Source organism: Aspergillus stella-maris, assembly GCF_047715825.1.
Source record: "Aspergillus stella-maris strain CBS 113639 unplaced genomic scaffold BDV14scaffold_39, whole genome shotgun sequence".
Taxonomy (NCBI): domain Eukaryota; kingdom Fungi; phylum Ascomycota; class Eurotiomycetes; order Eurotiales; family Aspergillaceae; genus Aspergillus; species Aspergillus stella-maris.
In genome coordinates, this window is record NW_027396833.1 from 76,525 (window position 1) to 99,739 (window position 23,215).

Genomic DNA, 23,215 nt, shown 5'->3' on the forward strand with positions numbered 1-23,215 from the left:
GTTATTATTAAATCAGATCGAATCCCAACGTACCTAGGCGATGAAGAAGTGTTAGTACAAGACACAGCCTAGTAGATCGCTCCTTCCTCATGAGGATAACCAGTCGTTCCTTCCGCTGGATTGCAAATCCTCGGTCGTTCCTTCCCTCTGGGTCACAAGCTCTAGGTCGCACCATCCTTAACGCCAACATTGGCTGTTCCCTCCGTAAGTGTAGCTATCTGGATAGCTCCTTCTCCTCAAATCAACAAAGGCCCCTACTTCCTTAGCACAACTCTCCGCCACGATTTCCACCTTCTCTCCTGATCCTCATGATGTATAGCAACACTTCTACATTACTAGCTCGGACAAGCCAATTGTCCCCTCGGCGTAATAAATACGGTCTCGGAATCGGTCTATCCACTCTATTGTTGTCCTGTTTCTATACAACTATTATGCAGTCCTGAATAAGCTTTATGCACTGTAGCGGAGGGGAGCATCCGCCCAGGCCCGCTCCACCGACTGTGGATTTACTTCCAACACAACCACTCATAGAACATATTCAATGAAGAAAGCGGACATCCGTTGACCGTTCGGCTTCTGTTCCAGTCATGCTCCGTCGAGTCAGGCCACTTCAGTCAGAATCAGACACCGACCCGGCGGATGGAGGACGAGGACCTTTGATCGGCCCTCGGGATCCAATCGACGTCATTTCCCCTCGCCTATAAAGCTTCACCCCTCGCTGCGCAGATCGTGTTCATGCACCATTACTTCGATTGCACTCAATTGCATATAACATTTCCCCAAAATTGCTAAAATGGTACTGACGATCCACCACCTTCGTGTCTCAACCTCCGAGCGCGTCATCTGGCTCTGCGAAGAACTCGGTATCCCCTACGAACTGAAATCCTACGACCGCTCTCCCCTCCTCGCGCCCCCCGAGTTGAAGAATCTACACCCACAAGGTTCCGCACCGGTCATTCAAGACGGCGACCTTATTCTCGCCGAAACATCCGCTTGCGTTGAGTACATTGCGCAGAAGCACGGCGGCGGAAAGCTCTTCCTCCCCCCTTCGCATCCCAACTACGCGGACTTTCTATACTGGTTCCATTACTCCAATGGCACGCTCACACCAACTGTCCTCCGAAGCATGATACTCAAATTTGCGGGCGTTGATAGCAGCAACCCGACGGTTCAGATGAGCGCCGACCGCCGCGAAAAGTGTCTAAAATGCCTGAACGACCGACTAAAGGACAACACGTGGCTTGCGGGTGACGAGTTCACGGCTGCGGATGTTATGACTGTTTTCCCCCTCACGACAGGTCGGTACTTTACGCAGTTCAGTCTGGCGAAGTATCCCAATCTTGTGAAGTACCTGGGACGAGTTGGAGAGAGGGATGCGTATAAGCGCGCTATGGAGAAGGGAGATCCCGGGTTGGGGCTTGCATTGGGCGCTGAGTCGCCGACGAAGCCGCTTGTCTAGAGACTGATATAGATATGGGTGGCTGCACCCTTTAATGACTTGTAATAGAAGGGAGCAGCAGAGCCAAGGACGAAATAGATTCTCCATTCAAGATGCGATGCGCACGAGTAATTGCACGAAACGAGAGTCCATCATAGATTTCCAACGCCGATTCTTGAAAGCTGAATATGCAATGCTCATCGCCAATACGCCCATCATCCGCCTACCCATGCTATACTAGCGCTATCTTGATTCAGAGGTCACTGAAACCCCAAATACCAAGCCCGAAGTCCCCCAAAACCAACAGGGCCATAATATGACCTCTGTCCGTCGCTGAACATGCAAAACCACTTGACACCTCCTAAACCTCCTCATCACGATCCCCAACCTCTCCAGCCACATTGCCATCGACAGCTTGACTACCACCGGCCGCATCCCCGTTGTCCCCGCCAGCACTAACACCAATACCGTCGCCATCTCCATTGGCTGCAGTGCCATTCTCACCACCAGCTGTAGCCTGCTTCTTCCCCCTCTTCCTAGGCGTCCCGGTCTTGGATCCCGCAGCGCGTCGCTTAGTAGGTGTCTTGGTAGGCGGCCCTGCCGCAGAACCACCCCTGTCTCCCGCGCCAGTATTAGCACCAGCACCAGCACCCGCACTTCCGGCGACAGAGGAGTCAGAAAGACCCGAACCAGCCTGCTTCTTCAATTTCTGGACTTGTTGGTCGACGGCGCGGATGGAGCATTCTGCCTCACATGAAACAAAGGAATTAGTCTTTGCGGCTTTGGTGTGGAGGGTCAAGGGTGAAGGCAGGAAGGAAAGAACGAACCGGGCCCCATATACTCGGCTAGTTTGGCATTGTTGATTTTGAGCCCTTGGTCTTTGATTTGGTCCAATATGCCAAGGAGGAGCTAGTCGTTTTCAATAGGGACTTGTTAGTCTTCCCTGTTGGAAATTGGGTAAGGGTGGATGGAGAGACAGAGAGGAAGGAGGGAAGTACCTGGGCGTTTGCCTCGGGGGTCCAGGTCATGGGCATCTTGTTCTTGGTTGTGCGATATGTTTTTGATTGTGGATCGGTTGTTGAGATGGGAGGTAAGAGATGAATCGTCGTTCGGTGTGGTGTGTTATGGATTCGAGATGTGGTATGGTATGGAGTGTTGAGTGATGGGTGGAAGGTGGAAGAAGGTAGAAAGATGAGTCGATGTCAGAGATGACGAGAGGAAAGATGTAGAATCTGAGAGAGGTGTAGAGAAGTGGGAGAAGCAGACTTGACCTCGAGGAAGTGAAGAATGAGAGGCTGGGTAGTTATACGCTGTGTTGTTGATGTGAGAGAAGGGAGTCTCACATGAGAGACTATTGGAGTTGACGAGATCAAAGCGATCAAGGAAAGAGCCAGTTTTGCAGAGCGCAACGAAAAGTAGTCTAAGAATCAGTTCCTTTCTCTTTCTGAATCACGAGCGCAGCTAGCAGAGAGAAGCTACCCTGGACATCTTCTGTATAGTTATCTTATGCCTTAAATTGCAGGCAGCATCCCCGCATGACCAGCTTCCCCAAACTCCACTCAACACAGCAACAACTTCCACCCAGCAACAATCTCTGGCGACAACCATATCTCCAGCATAAGAGCTCGACAGCACCAAAAACTGAAAAGGCATGTTGTTTGCACCTGCCAAATGTCAGATAAGCCATCTGAGCCTCCGGGCTCCAAGATCAGATTCAAGTCTGCGCCCCGCCCGAAGCAGACTTTCGACTTTGCGCCCGATCAGAAATGGGTGAATTCGAGGAGGAAGCGTTAGTTGATTTGGATCGCCGAAGGCTACTAGATGCTGACGGGTTCAGGTCGCTTGACGTATGTCGACATGACACCGCGAGTGGCAGCGTCGTCTACCGACACCGGCAGCAACAATCAAGCGGCAAAAGCACAAGGGACGAAATCGCATCAGCGGTCCAGCAATGGGCCCTCTTCTCCGACAAAGTCAGCTTCACCCGCAACCATTAGCTCAACACAACCACCGCGAGGGCGTGTTGAAGCAAATGCGCAGCCAGTGCAGCCAGTATCGCGAGATCCTGGGATAGCATCGCGATATCGATATCTGCCAGGACCGCTCTGTGGCTTCTCAGAGACTTACTCCGATTTATCGTATTTGGACTTTCAGGAAGCTTGCTTGTTGCGACACTTTATTGAAAATCTTGGACCACTGGTAAATTGTCTCATAGTCAGTTTGAACTAAGCTAACGAGGCCAGTTCGACACAAGCGACATGGACCGCCATTTCACTATTCTCGTGCCGGAGCGGGCGATCTTATGTCCAGTCCTCCGCTACGCCGTCTACACTGCGTCGGCAGGGCATCTTCTTCGCTTGGCACATTGCAGGGGCGAGCCTGGAACTCCGTCTATGGACGGACTCGCGTTACCTGGCCTGAGCCCGGAAACAGCCATCCGTTATCATGACATCTGCATAGCACATCTGATCGAGATATCGAAGGACCCGAAAGAGATGTACAACGAGGACGTCTTGGCGGCAGCTACCATTCTCCGATTCTACGAACAAATTGATGGTACGCACCTCTCACTTTCTTTATTTGATTAATCTGATTGGATACACAAGCACCCGCAACCGGCCCTTCCGAGGCATATCGCAATGCTATCCATTTTATTGTCAACACACAAAAGGATGAGTCGTTTTACGCTTACCAGAGTATTGGCGGCCCACCACGAGACAGCAGCGTGCACATCACGCCATCAGTCTCGCTTCGCCACTCCGCTTGTCTCGCCGCTCTGCGACAGGAAATATGGACCGTATTCCTCTACCAGCGTCCGTTTCGCCTTCCAATCTCACCCCACAATGACTACAGTCTGTACGACCCCCACAACGGCTTCATCCGTACGAACCGTATTTTGGTCTGGGTTGCCGATCTACTTACATTATGTTTCAACGAAAACCACTTTTCGACGACCCAAGATAAAGTTCAGAAATGGAACCGTCTGAAAGCAGTAGAAGAGAGATGGAGAGATCAAAGACCTGCACCGCTACGACCAATATACTACCGGGAGCGAGATCCTGAGAACGGCCGGTTCTTTCCTGAGATATGGTACACCAACGCATGCCAGGTCGCAGGAGCGCAGCACGTCGAACTAGGCAGAATACTCCTCGCAGTATCGGGTCCAACCACCACTTCGCGATTAGGCACTGGTGCTATGTCGCGGAACTATACTCTTGCAGTTGAGCTGCGAAGTATCACGCGGCGACTGTGCGGCTTGGCACTTTCTAACAAGCAATGTCTATCTGCCATGATAACGGCCATGGTTGGGATTGCCGTTTGTGGAGAGTACTTTACCGAACCCGCAGAGCAGGATGCTCTCCTCCAGCTCTTGTATGTGCTTGAGTATGAATATGCTTGGCCGACGCGTACCACTGTTGCCGCGTTGCGGGCTGCATGGACACATCAACTGGAGACATAGTAGCCATCTAGGCCAGGATCGGCGACCAATCTCCCTTGCTGTCGAATTAGTGAATTTACCCCCGTGGGTTGACTTCATTCTGCGACTCATCTTCTCGGAGTTTGTCAGGCAGCGACAGCCTGGAAGTGGCCAGTCTCAGATTTTGTGCGGGGAATCTTGCCCTTTTCTGCAGGGTAGCACATCAATCCTGCAAAGACCTATGCCCATCTGTTCGTTCACGCCTCATGATAACGCAGACGTGTCGCTGTTCTGGTCCCTTGATGACTCGTGATTCATCCCAATGAGGAAAACTTCCCGTTGCGGAAGGTGGAGACACTCGATTGCACTGCAGATCGCGGGGAAGAGGGAACTTTGTATATCATGGCTTGGGAAAGAGTCTGGGGTATAAAGATGTCTGGTGATCGCCCATGACAGAGTCGGAACAAGAGTCAAACAACAATTCTCATCCATCATGTTCGCAGTAATCACCTTTGGCGCTTCTGCCTTGATTGCTATCACCTAGCTCTTCGTCCTTCCTGTTTTCAATTACTTCCGTGACCGCAAAGGGCTACGCAAATATCCCGGATTCTCACCATGGTCCGGCTTTACCGACATGCGACACATCTGGTTGACCTCCGGCGGGTACCGCTCGCGAGATCTATATGAGGCTCACAAAAAGTCGCCAATCCTCCGTACTGGACCCAACGCACTGTCGTTCGGTGACATTCGCGCCGTAAAGGATATATACGGTCACGGCACCAAAGTCATCAAAGACCTCAGCTATGTGCTTGTTAGTGGCTCCCACAGACAGCTGTTCGACGTTGTGGACAAGGGAGACCACTCCAGGAAGCGCAAGGCGCTGTCTGCGGCCTTTGCAATCAAGCACCTGGAGAGATGGGAACACAAGGTCGTTACAAGCACCCAGCGCCTCCTCAATGCCATGGACGCCCACTGTACCGAGCCCATGAAACCAGACCACACCATACCAGATCCAATGGACGTTACTATGGACTGGGGCTGGTGGGTTAACTTGTTCACGATCGAAGCGATCAACAACATCGCACTCTCATCGAGAATGGACCTCCTCGATACGGGAACCGACAATGTCACAGCCCAGAAAATGGACGGCACTAACTATTCCGCGCGGTACCGCCACTCGCGCGATCAGACGGTCAGGGCCCAGTGCGTCTGGGTCTGGGACTACGCGCACTACCCCTGGCTAGTCAAGCTAGCGAAGTTGCACCCAAAATACCGCAAAGCGTTTAAAGATGGCGAGCCCTGGGGCGACATCGTCTGGCATCAAGCGAAAACGCGACTAAACCGCTCTCTTGCCGGCGAACAACTAGACGACTTCTTCTCTTCACTCTGGACAGATAAGCAGGGCCACCCGAATAACCTCGAATGGGGCGAGATCATTGCAGAGGTTGGCGCTATCATCAACGCGGGCTCCGATACAACTGCTATCGCGCTTACTCAAGTCCTTGAATTCCTCCTTGTCAACCCTCCATGCCTCGTCAAACTGCGCGAAGAACTCGATCCCGTCCTCGACGAAGAAGACATCGTAGCCCCCTACGACAAAGTTAAAGACCTCCCCTACCTCCGCGCCTGCATAGACGAGTCTCTCCGCATCCAACCCCCAACTTCCGCCGGTCTACCACGCCGAACACCGCCCGAAGGAGCCCAAATAATGGGCGAGTGGATACCAGGAGACACATCCATAAGCATGACAATCTACGCGACGCACCGAGACCCGCACATCTTCCCAGACCCCGAATCATTCAAGCCTGAGCGGTGGCTTGATGAAGAATATCGCAAGCGCATGGAGCCATACTTCATTCCGTTTTCGGCGGGGGCCAGGGGGTGTCTTGGGCGGAATATATCTTACCTTGAGCAGGTTGTTGTCCTCGCTAGTATTGTGCATCGGTATGATTTTGTGCTGCCATATAAGGAGTGGAAGTTGGAGAGGTTTGAGGCGTTTAATTTGCTTGTTGGGGAGATGCCGTTGAAGATTTGGAGGAGGGAGAGGGGGGTTGCTGGGGTGGAGGGGAATGAAGTTGTTGCTGTCTAGACGGGAATAGATTTGTATTCAAATGGAGTGGTGTCATGATATAGCAGTTCGACCAGAGCCCTAGCTCAATTTTATGATGCATCTAAAGCTGAGATCTTGTAGTATAGGATATCTCCTTCATTGCCGATTCACAAGTATATGTACCTTGGGCGAGGCCCAGGAATATGGCGCCCACAAGGACCAGCAGTATCCGAAGGCATACGGCAGTGGGGAAATTTGCTCTCGGTGTGCTGAACCCTACTTTCTGCTATACATGCCGAGGCCAGGATTGCAGGAGATCATGTTGATTTTCTCTTAAGAAAGCTACAAGTCCCACTCATGGCAACCGGTAGGGGGAAGGCTCATCACGCCGAGGCGTTATTGACCATGGACTATCCTTTACCTACGCCCTTCCCGCGACCCTCGAAGCTCCAATCGATCTGCGTAGCCATCCTAACCTTTACACCAAGCTCATTCGCAAAAGCCCTTACCAACCCTGGATTTTGCTGGAACCATCTTCCAGCTTGCACAGCATCGATCCCAGACTGAACCACCTGCTCCGCCAGAGCCCCCGTCTTGATGCCACCAACTGCCGTGACCAAGAGCCTATCGCCGACGACTTTTTTGACCTCCTGCGCTAGATGTACCTGGTATGCTGGGCCTGGCTTGATTGCTATAGCTGACTTGGCATGAATACCAACAGAGCTCACGTCCACCAGATCAATACCGTAATCAGCTAGCAGAGGAGCGAGACGAAGCGACTCCTCAACAGTCCAGCTTTCAGGGAATTCCTTCTTCAGATCATGGTCGAATTCAAACCAGTCGGTGGCGCTAATGCGGACCAATAGCGGCATTTCAGAGGGTATATTGGCCCGGATACTATCGCACACCTTAAAGAGCAGCCTAACTCGGTTCTCAAAACTACCACCATATTCGTCGGTGCGGTGGTTTGCAACGGGACTCAAGAACTGATGCAAGAGATACCCATGTGCGGAATGAATCTCAATGGCATCGAAATTAACCCGGACGGCTCTCTTCGCAGCGCTTCCAAAATCCGATAATAATAGCTGAATGTCCGCACGAGTTAACTCCTTGGGAATGGGATTGATTCACTCCTCGTGTGGGATTGGCGAGGGGCCAACGATTTCAGAGGGCCATCCGCCAACACTCTCAGCTGCAACTGCATTCACACTCAGCCAGGGCGCAACAGCACTGCCCTTCCTCCCTGCGTGCGCTAGCTGAATGGCAATCCTTTGGCCTTGACCGTGCGCGAACTCCGTGATCCGCTTTAGCGGTTCAATTTGACCATCTTCCTACAGGCCTAGGTCCTGCGGCGTGATGGCGTGATGCGGCCTATTTTTTGCACGGCGGTTGACTCCATGATTGCTAGGCCTGGCCCGCGCTGGAGGATCCCGCCTAGATGCGTCAGGTGCCAGTCGGTTGCGTAGCCGTCTTTTGCGGAGTATTGGCATAGGGGTGCGAGGAAGAGGCGGTTTGGGGGTGTTAGGCCTCGGATTTTGAGGGGGGTGAAGAGCTTGGTTGAGCCTGAGAGGAGGGTTCCAGAGGTGGGGGGGGGATTTGGGCTGGGGTGTAGTAGGATATGCTTAGTGCGGCGACATTGTCGAGGACTTCTATTGTCATGATTGCCAGGAAAGAGCTTGCAAAATATCAGAAATTTAAGTTGGAAGTCAGGAATTACACACCCAGGGACCAGGACAATATAATTAATAACTATGGTAGAGGATGAGAACAATGAGATGGAATTACTAATGTGGTATTAATAATGCAAGGGCAGGGGTGTACCCTAATGGGTAATTCCGAATCACTCTATATGCACCTTTTATCACGCCGTGCCTGACCTGGAGTCTATGATTGGATTCACATGAGGGCATCAAACCTTGTTCTTACATCGTCAGGAAGTAGGCACAGCGCAGTCTGTTTATCGATGTGGTTTTCCAAATTAGTTGGAGGGATTCGGCGATCACCAAAGGAACCACAGCCCCCCAAATTCAGGGATTTAGTGAACATTCAAGTCCACTTTAATGATAATCCTCTCAGCTATGGTGCTACATACTACTGACAGCCCCATAGTCCGGAAGTACCAATGCCGTCTAGAACATTTCCTGCAGCTAGAGTGGCGTTGCAGGAAACCGGCTAAGAATGATAGTGGTAGGTGAACTTTGAAGATGCTGTATCTTAGGTAATGAGGGATGGCAATGAAGTTACCTGTCTTACAAATTGTGTTAGGTTGACCAACTCGAAACTCAGTTAATCATACCCCGGTGCACTAACCGGTCCCGGTCGGCACCTCAGCGTCCCAATCTCATTCATGTACGACGGCGTTCGGGTTAGCAAGGGAGGGTGGATATTCGCGGGCACAGGGAACGGCGTGGATATTTTGGATCCCAGGACTGGGGAGGCGCTGGGGAGTATAAGGGTCGGTGGGAAACGCTACATGGCTGTTAATATGGTGTTTGGGAAAAGGGAGATGTGGATTGTTGGTGCCGTGGGTGTTTGGCACGTTACTGGGTTTCGGGGGGTGCGTGGTAGGGAGTTTTAATTGTTGTGATACCTATTTTTGGTTTTTTTCTCTGAGAGGTGTGTGGAAGTGCAATTACTTCACCTGGTGGGATTCCTGCTTCTTTGGCAGCCGTGGTCAACATGGACCAGAGAATATTCAAAGTTGGACCGGCAATTATAATAACAGACACTGATCATTGGTCTTCTATGGAATATCAATACAAGATACCGAGGTTAACAATAGTCCAAGTGTAGATATGGTGTCACAAATGTCCTCATTAATTTTCGTGCTTCTTACTTTAGTAACATGTAAGACTTCGCCATCGCCCAAGTGCAGATTCCGACCATCGGTATATACAGAAGCACACCCAACAAAACCAAAACAACCCACTCCGGAACGAGTTCAACAGACGGCAGATTCACCCAAATAGGACATAAGATAGTCATACAGCACGCAAGTCTGCTTATCCTGTGCATTACCTTCCGACCAAGGACAAAATCAAGGAATCTGCCACTTCGGCTATAGGGGGATAAGCAAGGACGAAACCGACCAACACTATAAATCAGCGGAAATAGACCAAGACTCGTAGCCTGAAGCCAAAATGGCGCGGAAGGAACCAGTCTTGCTAGACGGTCTATAGCCAGTGACCCGACGCCCTGGCTGAGGAATACGCCTGCGTTGACGAGGAACATCGTTAGGGTTATGAGTATTGTGTCTTGGAACCATGGTTCTTGGTATAGGCTCTCGTCGTAGAGGGTTGTTGCTGCGCTTAGGCCTTGGTTTGTGGGAGTTATGTCGCCTGGTGGGACCGGGACTGGGAGTGATCGAGTGAATGATAATGTAGATGGATCGATTAGATGCTTGATGTGCTCGTCCTCGGGTTCAGTCATGGTATTCACGGTGTTCTCCTTGGATATTTTGTCGTCTGCGTTGCTCGGTCGCTTGCTGTCTGTAGACTGCGTCAACGTAAGGGCAGATCTCTGTCGACTAAAATTCCTCACCTAGGTAGATCTCGACCGTATGCATTAGCGGCATGAGCAAGAGTATAACAGGAACCATCTGGCCAAAGGTCCACGAATTATCCTGCGATTCACCGTCGCTGGTAAGCGATGCCCTTGATCGTGACAATTGTATGCGATCAAATGTAAGTCTCAGGGTACCCCATATAAGAGCAATGAAAAGCCAAAGCAGCTATATGTATTCATTAGCAGGCTAGCGCTATTCAGGTGTAAGAAGCACTTACATCCCAAAACATCGAGGCCGTCAGGCTGAGAATAGCCTTGATTGTAATAAGCGCCGCTAGTGAGATGATGTTTAGTAGCAAAAGCCATTTCTGCTTGAGGTCTGTTGAGAAGTAGGCACGTCTTCCCAGATTCCTTGTCCTTTTTTTCCAGAACGTGCCTGGCTTCTCGAGTAGCCACTTTCTAGTGAAATTGCTGCTCCGACGATACGACTTGATAACCTGCGAGAAAAACATAACCACGAGTAGTGCTTGGGAGAATGCCATCGGACCAAGTACTTTTGTCATCGCCCCATAACCCAGAAGCTGCTCGATTCGTGTAACCTCGTTTTCATTTGTCAGATTCATGTCGAAACAACAGCTTGCCGCAACCGTCCTAGCAAAACATCTCGCATTTCCAGTCGGCAAAAGTGCAGCGAAGAGCATTGCTACAAGTGCGAACATCAACGGCAACCGGAGATGCAGAACGCCAGTGTGGTCCTGTATGTAGACTCGAATAAAAGTGAGTGCAGCTAGATGAGTGACAGACGAGAACCAGGCGAGGTCGACGACAATCTTCCAGTCGTCTATGGACATTCCGCATTTGAGCTGGGAGTAGCCGCTTGCAAGGATGGCGACGCCTGTGACTAGTTGTTGGTCACTCATTAAGAGGACGCACTGAAACTATAGTTAGCATTTGTCACCCAGGGTTGGTTAGAGGGAAAAACTACAGATCGTGCTGCAGAGACCCATTTCGGAGGAATTGCGTATTCAGTCTCTTTCTTCCAGCTCAAGACCCTCCGGTCAAGTGGGCTGATGAAATTGATCGAAGAGGCATCTAGCGGTAACGATTTTACATAGCGAAAGACAAGAAGCGTGAAGGTGATATACGCAGTCGCAACAAATCCGACGAGAACCTGTGTATTGTCAGAAATTTCGGTGCATTAATAGCTATGATCCGCTCACTCCTATTCCAGATATATCCGGATCGGGCTCCCAGTCGTACTGCGCATCCAAGTCAAAGCAGCTGGGTGCCTTGCAAGACATATTTCTTTGTTAGATCAACAAGACCCTATCCAACAAGGCTGAGATGAAAATGTCCGAAGAATCCCCTTCCCAGCAGCAGAGTTGAGTCGGCTGTCAGCGTTGCCGATCATGACGGAATGATGTGGCCGAGCCTTTGCTATTGAGCGAATCATGGACTGTAAGGATATTCCTTGGTGTTCCTTGCATCGATCGCGATTGGATATGTATTTCTGCTGTTGTTGGGGCCAAAACGTAATAGGGAAAGATTGGCATGTCAACCCATCTCTGTTATGTAGGTACGCTCAAACTCTCTTGCCACTGATAGTAGGCGCGAGGGAAGAGTCTAGGTGGTTGCCTTGCCCTGAAACAATAATTTGCTTTCTAGCAGCAGCTAATACATACATCCGCCGAGATTGATGTGCGATAGCTGTTTTGCCGTCGAGCCTCCTCCTACATGTCAAGACAAGACCAGGCCCGTCAACAAGACCAGCAAGGCCAGTTTTGTGTGAAGGATAAAACCGTTTAAGACCTAAACGGACGTAAATCCGCGATAGTCATATAATGTACACACGATTTGAAAAGGAATGTGACAGGTAGTGACTCAATAAAACTTCTTCCGAGGGCCACGGCCTATGTTAATCTTAAAGAATTTGACCGAGAAATACAAACCAAACAATGGTCTTCGCGACCAGCAAGTGGCATTGCGGTGGATAGGGCGGTATATTTCGGGGGTTGGTAGTGACCCCAACAATATTACTATTATAGGACAGGGGGCTGGAGCTGGTAAGATTTTAACCCGTTGTTGTCCCTGCCGGACCATGATTATTAATATTGATCTAGTTGTGACTACCCTTCAGTTGTTCAGTGACGAGCCTCTGTTTGACCAAGCGATCCTTCTCGGCAGATCATTTCTCATGATGCCACCGGCAACGCTTGACTGTGCAGAGGATTTATACAATGACGTTGTGACAGCTATGGGCCTTCAATCCCTCCCACAAAAAGAGCGCAAAACAGCAAAGGCGAGCAACTTCTGCTAGGCGGGTTGAAAAAGTGGAAAGAGTGGACATTTTTGGAGGGTTTCCAGCGTAGAAAGGGTCTGTTGTTTGTAGTTCGGTTCTGGTTGACAAGATTTTGTGTGGTCTTGGGTACTGTCCAGCAGATGGGGGTCGCAGGTGTGAATACTTGCCCCATCTTACCGCCGCATCACCTTTTTGTATGTGGGCCGTCACAGCCACAGGGCTTTCGGGCAATAATGCGTAGTGGGTCAACTTATCTTGGTTCGAGCCCGTCAATGTACTTACCTCGGTATATTGTGCCCTAGTCTGATCCACATTTTGGCTGAACCCTTGCTCAGGCGGTGTACACAGCTTACTGACAGAAGGCCAAAGGGCCTGGAAGAGGCATAGAGCTGATCGATAGGATCTGTTCTTGGATTGAGTACAGCGACTAAAGATTGTCATAACCCAAAGTTCTTGAAGGATCACTAGAGCCGAATTCGAGTGATTTCCTTCCAATTGAGACATAGTGGACGGGTTTATGGGCTAAGCTATTTAGTGATGCGACGAACTCAATTAGCTTATTGATACCCGCATGGCCCTATTAGCGAGCCTGTGTATGGAGAGAGGCTCCAGTCCCACAAAGCTCTACCGAAATTGACAGATGATATCAGCTGTTATAGAGAACGGAGTGTATAGCATCAACGCTGAATATCCCAAATGTTATGTATAGATATATCAACTGCCCGAAAACCGCCATGCCGTACAAAGGCGGGACCCTCGCTTCAAGGAATCAAGCTTCTCTCGGACCCGCTCGGGCGCACAGGTCGTCAGTGGAGGCTGAGAATCCTGGAGCCCGCTGTGACGTTGTGACCCGGCGGAACACGTCTGAAGCGTTCATACTTGACACATGACCTAACGGGGGATATGGCGTGCTGTGAGACTATCTGCACGAGGATCATATGGGCACCAGGACGAATGACATGTCAGTGATACAGCCTAAGTAATGTCTACATAAGAAATAAATGACCCTCCATCCTTGTGAATACTGTCGAGATGGTGTCGTGTAAGTTGGCCAGTGTTGGGGGGTTCGATAGGAGAAGAGTTAATTTGCAAAATCAGCCCTACTGGTATCACGCCTGCCGCGTGAGAAACGGGCAGAATAGATGCGAGGCGCTTCCCTCGGGGATAACGAGGTATATAACGTACTTGAGATAAACGCAATGCGTAAAATAGGGGGTTAGGGTGCGATATCGAGGACCAGTTGCGTCCGCAACCTCAGTGATGACCTTTTGTACTTCCTGTCTTTTGGCTAACGCGCGGAACGGGGCCCTGCGTCTGACTACTGGAAACCCTTGCTAATGTTTTGGTGATGCTGGGTGTAGATTGGAATTGTGATAATAATTCAGGAAGGTGCGATGTTCAACGTTGTCCACGGTGCAGTGGACTGGTACACCTGAGAAGGCACAACCCATGTTAATGTCAGTAACAAAATATTTGACATTACTGACCTTCGTTCATGGTCACATGGCATTAGACAAAATGCTGAGGCTTGTTCTGCTGTCCCCGTTTTCCAGAGCCTGACCATGCCCCAAAAGGGTAATATCGTGCGCTGGCGGTGCGGGCTAACTCTCGTTATCAGGTCCCTTGGATGTTGGGGCTCAACCGCAGCCTTACCACAACCGAGAACAAACAAGCAATGATAGCCACTCCTCAGCTAACGCGCATCCTTTCCTTCATTCCTTCTGGTTCTAGAATCCGATCGTCACAGCCAGCGGAATCGGAGAAGCATGACATCGAGGACTTCTGCCAAGGAGCGCAGGGTGCCATCGTTCAGCCAAGCCATTCTTGGCCTCTGGTCTGTATGGAGGGGACGGTGTTTGCCCAATGCCCCGGCACCAAAGTGTCTCAGCCTCACCGTCGGCGAAGATAAGACCAACAATTTTGTTCTTGGGCATATTATAAAGCGCTTGAGCCCCATGATCCACCGCTTATTGCTTATGCCTACCACATTATGACGTTTGACGATTTTTTTACGCGAATCGCGCTGATCGCAACACTGTTACCAATCGGTATATACTCTATGACAACTAGTATTGTGGCCACGGACCTAATGGAGTCTATGAACAGCGCTTGCGCAGGATTGCATAGCAAACGCGACGTATGAGACCGACCCATTCAACGGGCTCCTGGTGGTCCGAAGCCAAGCAGATATCGACCACCTCGTCGGATGCACCAGCGTTACGGGCCCCATCCAGATACACCAAAACTATACCGGCCCATTTACCCTAAACGGAGTGGCCAACTACAATGGCTCAATATACATGGATGATCTCCGGTTCCCCCTCAAAATGTCCTCTTTTGAAATGCTCGACGTTGTGACTTTTAACGGATTTATCAGCCTCCATGAGGTACCTGACGTACGGCTACCCAAGTTGCAGCGTATTGGAAGTGCGAGCCTCACGTCCTCAGTCGAAGGCGAGATTGATGCGGATGTGCTGGTTGATGTTAAAACTCTGCGGCTGGAGGGGCCTTGGACGAGGTATGTTTTTAATCGTCGTTGTCGATGCTGGCGCCTCTTAGATCTGACGCTGGGTATAGCGTAAAAATGGGTTCCCTTAGAAACATTTCCTCGACCTTACACGTCTGCAGTAATATCGACTGCGATATGGAGGGCGAAGGATGGGTAACAGGCCGAGACATTCTCCTTGATACGCAGGCGTTTGTTAATTTTCCTTCTCTTGAATGGGCGCCGTATATCGGCATTAATGGCAGCATAACAACGTTCGTCCACGTCTTGCCCTATATAACGCCAGAAGTAGACTAACTTCGGTATCCTAGTATTTCATTGCCGCGCCTTCGCACCGTCGGCGTTACCGATGACCCAACAGGCTACGGAGAAGGCTTCGACCTAGTTGTTAGAAATCACCAGCTAGAACTTAATCTTCCCGCGCTGGAGACCGTGGCTCTTCAGTTCTTGACTATGGGGTCTATATCGAGGTAAGCCGCCTTTCAGGATATAAAAGTCCACGGCGAAGGGCAAATGTACTAACATCTGAAACCAGAATAAACATGTCAGCTCTACGATCGACAGAAGCGCCAATATACATCATGACGGACATGGACGCAGATATATCCCTACCAGTTCTGGGACAAGCAGATACACTCGATATACACGGCCGAATCAAGTCGTATGTTTCACCACCGTCCCCTCATAAACTCCTGTAACCCCAGATCTAACAGCTATCGCAGCATTGACGTCCCACAACTAGCAAGGGCATCCACAATAGACATCACCTCTTCCCTCACGATACCCTGTACAGACTCACTCCGCAGACTCTACCGCGACCAAACATTGACAAACGATGACCCAACCTGGTGCGGACAACAACCAACACCAACCCCAACACCAACATCAAGATCCCGACCGTCGCCCACGCCGGATGGAAGGTCAGGGATACATCTACCGGAGAGCACTGTTGCCGCCATTGCGGCAGGATGTGTAGTTGGTGGTCTCGCCGTCATTGGTGCGGTCATCTGGGAAATCAAAAGGAGGAAGAATATCAAGAAGTTCAGGAATCCACAGGGCCCGCGACGTTTGTCCGTAGTTGTTGAAAATGTGAATGGGCGGTCCGGTGCTGGTCATGGTGGTTCTCATGCTGCAACTCCCGTTGCACGAATTACAGATGGTAGTGGGCGCAGGACAGAGGTGGAACAGGAGCCTAAGGATGTGCCACCTCCGCCGTATACGAGGGAGCCTGGGGAGAGGGAGAGTACGGTTATGGAGGTCGTGCGGTGATAGTAATATTTCCTAGTGCCATTAATGACCATGGTTATGGTTGTTGTATGTATAGAATTTATGTCGCTATGTCTGGAAGGTCCTTCTAATGCAGTTCTAAAATAAATGGCTTCGCGTCATTTCGTATGGGGAAAACGAGTATCGTACCCTCGAGCCACAACATCATGCATGGTTCTTATTTGAAGCAATCAAGGTTGTTACATAAGGTACAACAGCGGCTAAACCATACTATATCAAGATGTACCCGGTAGTCATAGTATCAAAAACTAGTATTACACAAAGGGTGAGGTACTAAAATACTGAAGATTCATGCTTTTGACTTAAAGACAAATACATTTTGCGGATGAGTCTATCAAAATATAACGTCACAAGTACCTATGTTTCGAAATAAAACTAAGTTCAATCTATAATGATGGAAGAGAGACATTGAATACTCATGACGTATCGTTACAAACCCCGCGTATTAGATTAATTTCTCACCATATAAGAGGTTATACCCACTCCTAATATAATCGCTACTGTGTTCAGCGTACCTGTATAGCAGGCCCCGAACTACCCCGGCCTAGAAAGCGGGCGGGATCAGTATCACTCATTCATCATCAACGCTCTGAGCCTTGCCCAAAATCATAGCCGAACGACGGGAGAGGCTCATCAGTCTTGCTCGTGGTCGGCGACGGCCATGGCCATTCCCAAGGCTCGCCTTGAACATCCTGACTGGCGTCATGGTTTTCATGCCTACTCCCCAAGGCATATATTAGCCACTAAGTATGGCCTAGCTCGGTGGAATTAAGGTGGAAGAAGCACGAACCGCACCAAGGAAATAAGTGTTAAAGCGGGGAGAGATGATTTGGCAATCCTACCGAAGCCCATGACTCCATATAGGTAACTGCCCACCCAGACACCTCGTAATCTCCATCTCACGATAATAATGGACTCTCTTCTCTACTCCTTGTGCCAGCTCATTCAAATCTACCTTGCCCTCGTCAAGATCATCCTCATCCACGTTCTCAACAGCATCAAGTATACCCTCACACCCCCAACAAAGACAAACCCGGTACTGCTCCCCAAACCTCAATCTATAAAGTGTCTCGGCAGAACTAAACCCGGTATCGAGCGTTCCTCGTCCAATCTTATCCTCGTGGTTGATGAATTTCCCCACTCGATCAACGACGAAAGAACGGTAGATAGAGGCACTGAGTTGGTGCGTATGCCAAACTAGATCTACGTCTAGTGTGGGGACAAAGAATGTTGAGGGGTAGAGACGGAAGAGGTGTAGGAAGTTGTTGTATCGCTTCACGGCGCGGGTTAGGGTTCCGTGGACGGCGGGGGATCGGATCCAGCGGTGAGCGTGCATTTTGTCGATGAATATACATTGTCGCTCGACGTTCGAGACTAGTTGGGTTATTGTGCTTTGGTAGGATCTTGCGGTTCGGAGGGTTTGGAAGAGGGGGTCGTGGTTGCCGTTGGGGATGTCTCTGTAGTGGTCGAACTTGGAGAGGAGAATTTTTGTTTCGTGCGAGGAGGAGGTTGATTGTATTATTGCGGTTGTTATTTCCGGGGCGATGTTGGTATTGGATAGCCACTCTGCGTGGGAATCCGGGAGGGTGTATGTCCAGGTTGAGGAGTCGATTGAGACGTGGATATCGGCCCAGGGGAATTCGATGTCTTGAATGTGGCTGAGGTTCCCTCTTTCGCAGTAGTTTTTGAAGTCGTTGCAGTTCAGGAGGAAGGCGTGCCATATTATCAAGATATCTAGATGCGTTAGTACCCGACCCATTCGTCCCACACAATATCCAGAGAGTAGCTCACCTAGCGGAGGTAGGAGTAAATATCTCGGAATAGACACATCCGGATTGAATTCCGCGTTCTTGAGATGGTAATCAATGACATGAATCCACTCGCAAAACCTCAAAGCCGCGATCCTCAAAATAAAAGTCCACTTCTGCTTCCTCCTCTCCTCAAAGTCAGGATCGCGAATGCTCACAGCCTCGGCAACAAATTCCCGCCCATTCCATTTCTTGCGGTACTTAATCTGTGGCTGGGCCGCGATACTAAATGCTTCATCTAGTTCTGGCGACGCAATGATTTCATTGCGGTAGGCGTGGAATACTTCGAGCATTTCTAGATGGGTGGCGCACTGTGCTGTTCTTGGTAGGGTATTCCCTTGGTCTTCGACGGGGAGGTCGGTGAATATTGCTGGATCTGGAATTCGTAGTGGTTGTTCGTCGGGGTATGAGTCGTTGACATGGTTATATCGTCGGGATGGTACGTCTTGCAGATCTCTGATCTGGTCTGCACTTGTGTGGTGCAGTGTTAACAAGTTCGTTGGTGATATTAGGGCCATCATGAAACGAGGTTGACTGCCACCGAATGTCCAGGCTCTGAACGTGGACAAAGATAATGTTCAGGCTATTTTGAATTTATGTTGTCATTGGCAAGATCAAATCCGCCTCGCAATCACACTACCCCAGCTCGTTACCGGGCATGGGGCACAGCAAGCTCGCACTTGTGGAATACGGGGCTAAAAGGGCGCCAATCGATTGTGAAGCTATCCCAAAGCAGTCGTGATAAGCGATGGAGTTCATTAATTTGGCCCCAGCTGATCGCCCCACCTCGTGTTCTTTTGCCCTGCAGGGAATGTTTCTCAGCCGCAAATTCTTGAAGCGTGCCGAGGTTTAATATAGAAGCCTCCGGGTCGCTTCCCTATGTCTTGAGAATGCACCATACTCATCACTGTCGTGATGTCAAAAAAGCCATTCCATTGGCGATCTAAGTCTTCTTCTAGCCCCGCTCAGGGTACGAATCCCACCCCATCATGGACACCACTCGGACCTGCGACGACCCATTTAAGGGAGGAGCTCGAGAATCTATACTGGGAAGGCGCGCGCAATGAGCTCGAGAATATTATCCGCGCTCTGCGAACGTGGAAGAGATTAGCCTACACCAACATCGATTCGTCCTTAGGCGGTAGCGAAAACGATCATGAGCATGGGTTCGATACATTTGTCGAGCAGGTGAATCAGCAGGCACGGGAATTCGCCCTTCGATATCGTATGTTCGTCATCGATGTGACGAGTAACTTTGCTGATGGGTTCAGGACAAGAAAGATCGGACTACCGGGGTGTGGCGACGGTGAAGCTTGTAGATCATGGACAGGCCATTCGTGATCTAACGGCCGATGTCGTGGCCGAGAAGAGCAGCGCTAGGGTGAAGGCAGAAGTTCGGAAGAATCTGGCTGGTAAAAACATTGCTGATTCTACGAGGCGTAGCTGACAATGGCAGGTGTCCCGAAGCAATCGGGAATCAAGGAGATTGCCAAGCTCCTGTTGCAGACGGCAGGATTCCTCGATATTGACTTGATGATTGAGGAGCGCCTGGATGATCCCAAGCCAAAGAGATGCCCGGGTATACCACAATGTAAGGGGACATTGCTATTATGGAGGAAGGTTAACTCATCATTCTCGTAGTAACGCCGCACGGTATGAAGAAGCCGATCCAGTTTCGGGTTTTGAAATGCGCTGAATGTCGCGACATCATAACTGGAAGTATGTTCACGAGGAACAAGGGGACGGCAGCATTGTCCACTGTCTGCGAGCCATGCTACTGGGCAAACCATTACGGGGACCGGTCATACGCAAAACAGTACAAGCATGCCGTTCTCGAGGAAGCGATCGAGCTGGCCAGGAGACAAGGTGTTTGCAAGTGCGCTTCTCTCAGCATGAACTCTTACAAGAATGTCCACGGGAGTGATCATCTCTTCGCGTATGAGAAATCTTGCCCGGTGTTAGAGATCGCCGATGCGCTTGCTACGGCCAAATATGAAGGTCTATTGAACATAGCCGGGGTAGCGGTGCCAAAGGAGAAGCCGTCGGGTCTGAATCGCATGATCAGTAAGGTGCGAAGAAAGTCCACGCTGCAGGAGGAAGTCTCGTTCACGGCGCCTGAGGCAAGGTCCATGTCGTATGAACATACCTCTGCTGGGAGGGCAAAGAGCGACCAGGATGTTCCTCTGTTCTACCGCCAATGTGTTGAGGATGACCCGTTCAAGTACATCCGCGGCTCTCTGCGTGTGGGACCGCTTGTTATCGAACGGGAGAAAGTGAGGTATGTCCGAGTTTAGAATGTGCCTCTGACGATGCTAACGGCGCGAAGCGGACCCTGCCCCGTCCATGTTTCCCTTATAGATCTGCCAGTTTATCACGAGTGCTCCTCCGATACCGAAAGGAATACCGTCATCCGCATTGACTCACATACAACCGGTCAAATATTCAAGGGAGTGCCATCGGCTGGAAAGCGAAGGCATTATAAGATGGCGATGAAACAGATTGTTGGTGCGCCATTCTCTGGGGTCCTCTATGATTCCGCTGAAGGCAACCTTGAGCAGGAGCTCTTGGACACCCTGGTCTCTGACAGTGATGGCAACAATGATGCGGTCGATGATGTTTTCCAAAGGCTTCAGGAGTTAATCGGCAAGAGAGTCAATGTCTACATTGACAGCATCGCAATCAGGCTCTCCTCCGGCCGTCCAGGTGACGGCAACAGTGTCAGCTTCTGTACATCGCTCCTCGACCCAACACTATTTGCACCATTAGTTAAGGGTCCAACAACGTCTGACTCACCGGATCCTCTTTACCTGATGAGCTTCGTTTGCCGTTCAGCCACAAAATATCCCGACAAACGAATCTTGAGCAAGTATGATGTCCCGTACAGTTTCACCGAGGAGTACCTACACCGGGATTACTTTGGCCGCTTTAACGATGCAGACATGATCGACTCGTTGCAAGAATATTGGCATGATTGGGGTGCTTTTGTGAAAACACCACTATCCAAGTTCCAGGACATCTTTCCATGGGACTGCTCTGAGGCCTGGCGTCGTTGCCCAACCCACTGCAACGAATGCAATATCACGAAGCATGTGTGGGCCTCACCATTTGACGCCTGGTCCATGATAACACTTCACCTCCAGCGGGAGAAATGCCTCTATCCTCCGTTTGGCCCTGAAGGGGACATTTCCGGCACCGAATGGGTGCGCAGCCGACAAACAATCCTCGCGGCTTCAGCAGCCCTCACCCGCGTCGCAACAGCCATGGCCACATCTCCTCGCTTCATCAAATCCACCTCCTGGCTACACCATCCAAACCATCCTCTACTAGAGGCACAGCCCTCACTAGCCCGCACCAAACTAGGAAGTATTCACCGGGCTCAACCAAGCAGCCACTACTACGACATCGGCTCGAAGTCAGACCACTTTCTCGCCGAATGGGCATCCGAAGATCACACAACGCAAACCGCTGCATACATGAATCTCCGCAACTCCCGCATAAACCTCCCTGATATCCCCTGGGATATCGCCGGTAAACCGCGATACAAACAGTATCCGAATCCGCCTGCGTATGGTCTTGGCTGGGTTGGATTTCAAGGGTCAAGGCAGGAAGACCGATACGTCTACTCCTCTGTGAACATGAATTACTACCCGTACTACTACGCCGTCACGGACGCGAATGCTACGACCAATGGCGACGGGTACCAGTGTACAGATGGACAGTTCCATGATGTTGACAAGGTGGCCGGAGATGGTGATGCAGGTTTGGGGGCAACTAACTGTGGTTCTGGATGTGGGAGTTCTACGGAGGCCGCTGCTCTTGCGACCACTTCCTATTCGTTTTATTCTGGGGGTGTTGGTGGGGGGTATACTGGATTTGGCGGGGCCGGGTATGGTGGTGAGGGGGGTGGAGGAGGGTATGGAGGGGGTTCTGGAGGAGGAGGCGGCTATGGAGGAGGGTCGGGAGGGGGTGGAGGGAGCGGCGGAGGGGGAAGTGGTGGTGGCGGTGGAAGCGGAGGAGGTGGTTAAAAAAAAAAATATCATAAACATCATCTTCGCATACATAGCATAATTCCCACGATCCAACGATCCATTCCCACCCAAACCCTGTTCAGCGCAGCCCTATTTAAGCTACCCAGGGAATTCAACTCCACCCCCAATTCGACGTATTCCACCTCTCTATACAAACCGATTAGCTCACTTCAAACCGTCCCATCCACCCTCCAATGATGAAGAAGAACAATAGAAACATACCAAGCCTCTCCGCATACGAACTCGGGCTCTCCTCGCCCATAAACCGATAACTCGCATTGCGATAGACATGGTAGAACGTCGTCATCCAAGCGCCCTGGTTATCTTCGAATACTTTGACGGTGAGATGCTGGTTTGGGTCGTGCGATGTGTGCCAGTCGTTCCAGATCCAGACTTCCTGCTCATTTCATTGTTCAGTATATATATATATGAAGTATAGGAGGGGCGAGGGAGAAAGGGATGGGTGTAGTTGGTTCGCATACTTTAGTATCGTCATACCCATCGTATATACTCTCGATACTCGTCCCAGCAAACGCACTCCGCACGATAGACTCGGCTGTGCTGGGATCACGGAAGGTGACGTCTTCTTGGAAGTAGATGGGCATGGTGCTGATGTGTCTCTATGATTATATGTGGAATCTGAAAACCAAATGCAGAGGAAAAGCAAGATGGGGAGGGGCAAGCGGGGGTATATATACCCTTCTGCTATAGACATGTTGGCTGGCCGTCATCTCAGCCTTTCGCGCCGTTGGTGTAAATTGGCTCGGCGCGCTAGAGGGGGCAGCTGAAGAGTGCTGTTGGGGCTAGTGTTGGTTTGGGAGCGCGAAAGGCTGCGATGGTGAAGGAGTGGACCAATCCGGAACATACGACATCTAGG

At 50.5% G+C, this 23,215-nt stretch overlaps 9 protein-coding genes across 9 annotated transcripts; 7 read left to right on the forward strand and 2 right to left on the reverse strand.

Annotated features, from left to right (window-relative positions):
* Nucleotides 1-708: 708 nt before the first annotated feature.
* On the forward strand, nucleotides 709-1,722 carry BDV14DRAFT_176135 (glutathione S-transferase family protein). The gene has a single exon (XM_073769207.1). It carries the CDS (start codon nucleotides 794-796, stop codon nucleotides 1,457-1,459), a length of 666 nt encoding a protein of 221 aa, XP_073626608.1. The 5' UTR covers nucleotides 709-793; the 3' UTR covers nucleotides 1,460-1,722.
* A 383-nt stretch (nucleotides 1,723-2,105) lies between these two features.
* Nucleotides 2,106-2,883, forward strand: BDV14DRAFT_176136 (uncharacterized protein). Its single transcript, XM_073769208.1, has one exon. The coding sequence runs from the start codon at nucleotides 2,406-2,408 to the stop codon at nucleotides 2,595-2,597; it is 192 nt and encodes a 63-aa protein (XP_073626609.1). The 5' UTR covers nucleotides 2,106-2,405; the 3' UTR covers nucleotides 2,598-2,883.
* Nucleotides 2,884-3,026: 143 nt separating this feature from the next.
* On the forward strand, nucleotides 3,027-5,194 carry BDV14DRAFT_209751 (uncharacterized protein). Its single transcript, XM_073775727.1, has 4 exons — nucleotides 3,027-3,227; nucleotides 3,276-3,637; nucleotides 3,682-3,994; nucleotides 4,045-5,194. Exons 1-4 carry the CDS (start codon nucleotides 3,110-3,112, stop codon nucleotides 4,896-4,898), a joined length of 1,647 nt encoding a protein of 548 aa, XP_073626610.1. The 5' UTR covers nucleotides 3,027-3,109; the 3' UTR covers nucleotides 4,899-5,194.
* A 155-nt stretch (nucleotides 5,195-5,349) lies between these two features.
* BDV14DRAFT_190765 (cytochrome P450) lies at nucleotides 5,350-6,945 on the forward strand (the record flags this gene model as incomplete). The annotated part of the gene is made up of 2 exons (XM_073771375.1): nucleotides 5,350-5,358; nucleotides 5,401-6,945. The coding sequence occupies 2 exons, from the start codon at nucleotides 5,350-5,352 to the stop codon at nucleotides 6,943-6,945; spliced, it is 1,554 nt and encodes a 517-aa protein (XP_073626611.1).
* Nucleotides 6,946-7,316: 371 nt separating this feature from the next.
* Nucleotides 7,317-8,952, reverse strand: BDV14DRAFT_209753 (NADH:flavin oxidoreductase/NADH oxidase; the record flags this gene model as incomplete). Its single annotated transcript, XM_073775728.1, has 4 exons — nucleotides 7,317-8,015; nucleotides 8,067-8,237; nucleotides 8,291-8,507; nucleotides 8,822-8,952. The coding sequence occupies 4 exons, from the start codon at nucleotides 8,950-8,952 to the stop codon at nucleotides 7,317-7,319; spliced, it is 1,218 nt and encodes a 405-aa protein (XP_073626612.1).
* Nucleotides 8,953-10,105: 1,153 nt separating this feature from the next.
* Nucleotides 10,106-10,533, forward strand: BDV14DRAFT_176141 (uncharacterized protein). The gene has a single exon (XM_073769209.1). The coding sequence runs from the start codon at nucleotides 10,238-10,240 to the stop codon at nucleotides 10,448-10,450; it is 213 nt and encodes a 70-aa protein (XP_073626613.1). The 5' UTR covers nucleotides 10,106-10,237; the 3' UTR covers nucleotides 10,451-10,533.
* Nucleotides 10,534-14,699: 4,166 nt separating this feature from the next.
* On the forward strand, nucleotides 14,700-16,484 carry BDV14DRAFT_201616 (uncharacterized protein; the record flags this gene model as incomplete). Its single annotated transcript, XM_073773802.1, has 6 exons — nucleotides 14,700-14,757; nucleotides 14,816-15,227; nucleotides 15,287-15,469; nucleotides 15,527-15,685; nucleotides 15,751-15,876; nucleotides 15,938-16,484. The coding sequence occupies 6 exons, from the start codon at nucleotides 14,700-14,702 to the stop codon at nucleotides 16,482-16,484; spliced, it is 1,485 nt and encodes a 494-aa protein (XP_073626614.1).
* Nucleotides 16,485-17,340: 856 nt separating this feature from the next.
* On the reverse strand, nucleotides 17,341-18,828 carry BDV14DRAFT_201617 (uncharacterized protein; the record flags this gene model as incomplete). Its single annotated transcript, XM_073773803.1, has 2 exons — nucleotides 17,341-18,236; nucleotides 18,294-18,828. The coding sequence occupies 2 exons, from the start codon at nucleotides 18,826-18,828 to the stop codon at nucleotides 17,341-17,343; spliced, it is 1,431 nt and encodes a 476-aa protein (XP_073626615.1).
* A 397-nt stretch (nucleotides 18,829-19,225) lies between these two features.
* On the forward strand, nucleotides 19,226-22,335 carry BDV14DRAFT_209754 (uncharacterized protein; the record flags this gene model as incomplete). The annotated part of the gene is made up of 6 exons (XM_073775729.1): nucleotides 19,226-19,535; nucleotides 19,582-19,722; nucleotides 19,767-19,901; nucleotides 19,952-20,588; nucleotides 20,637-22,204; nucleotides 22,244-22,335. 6 exons carry the CDS (start codon nucleotides 19,226-19,228, stop codon nucleotides 22,333-22,335), a joined length of 2,883 nt encoding a protein of 960 aa, XP_073626616.1.
* Nucleotides 22,336-23,215: the final 880 nt, after the last annotated feature.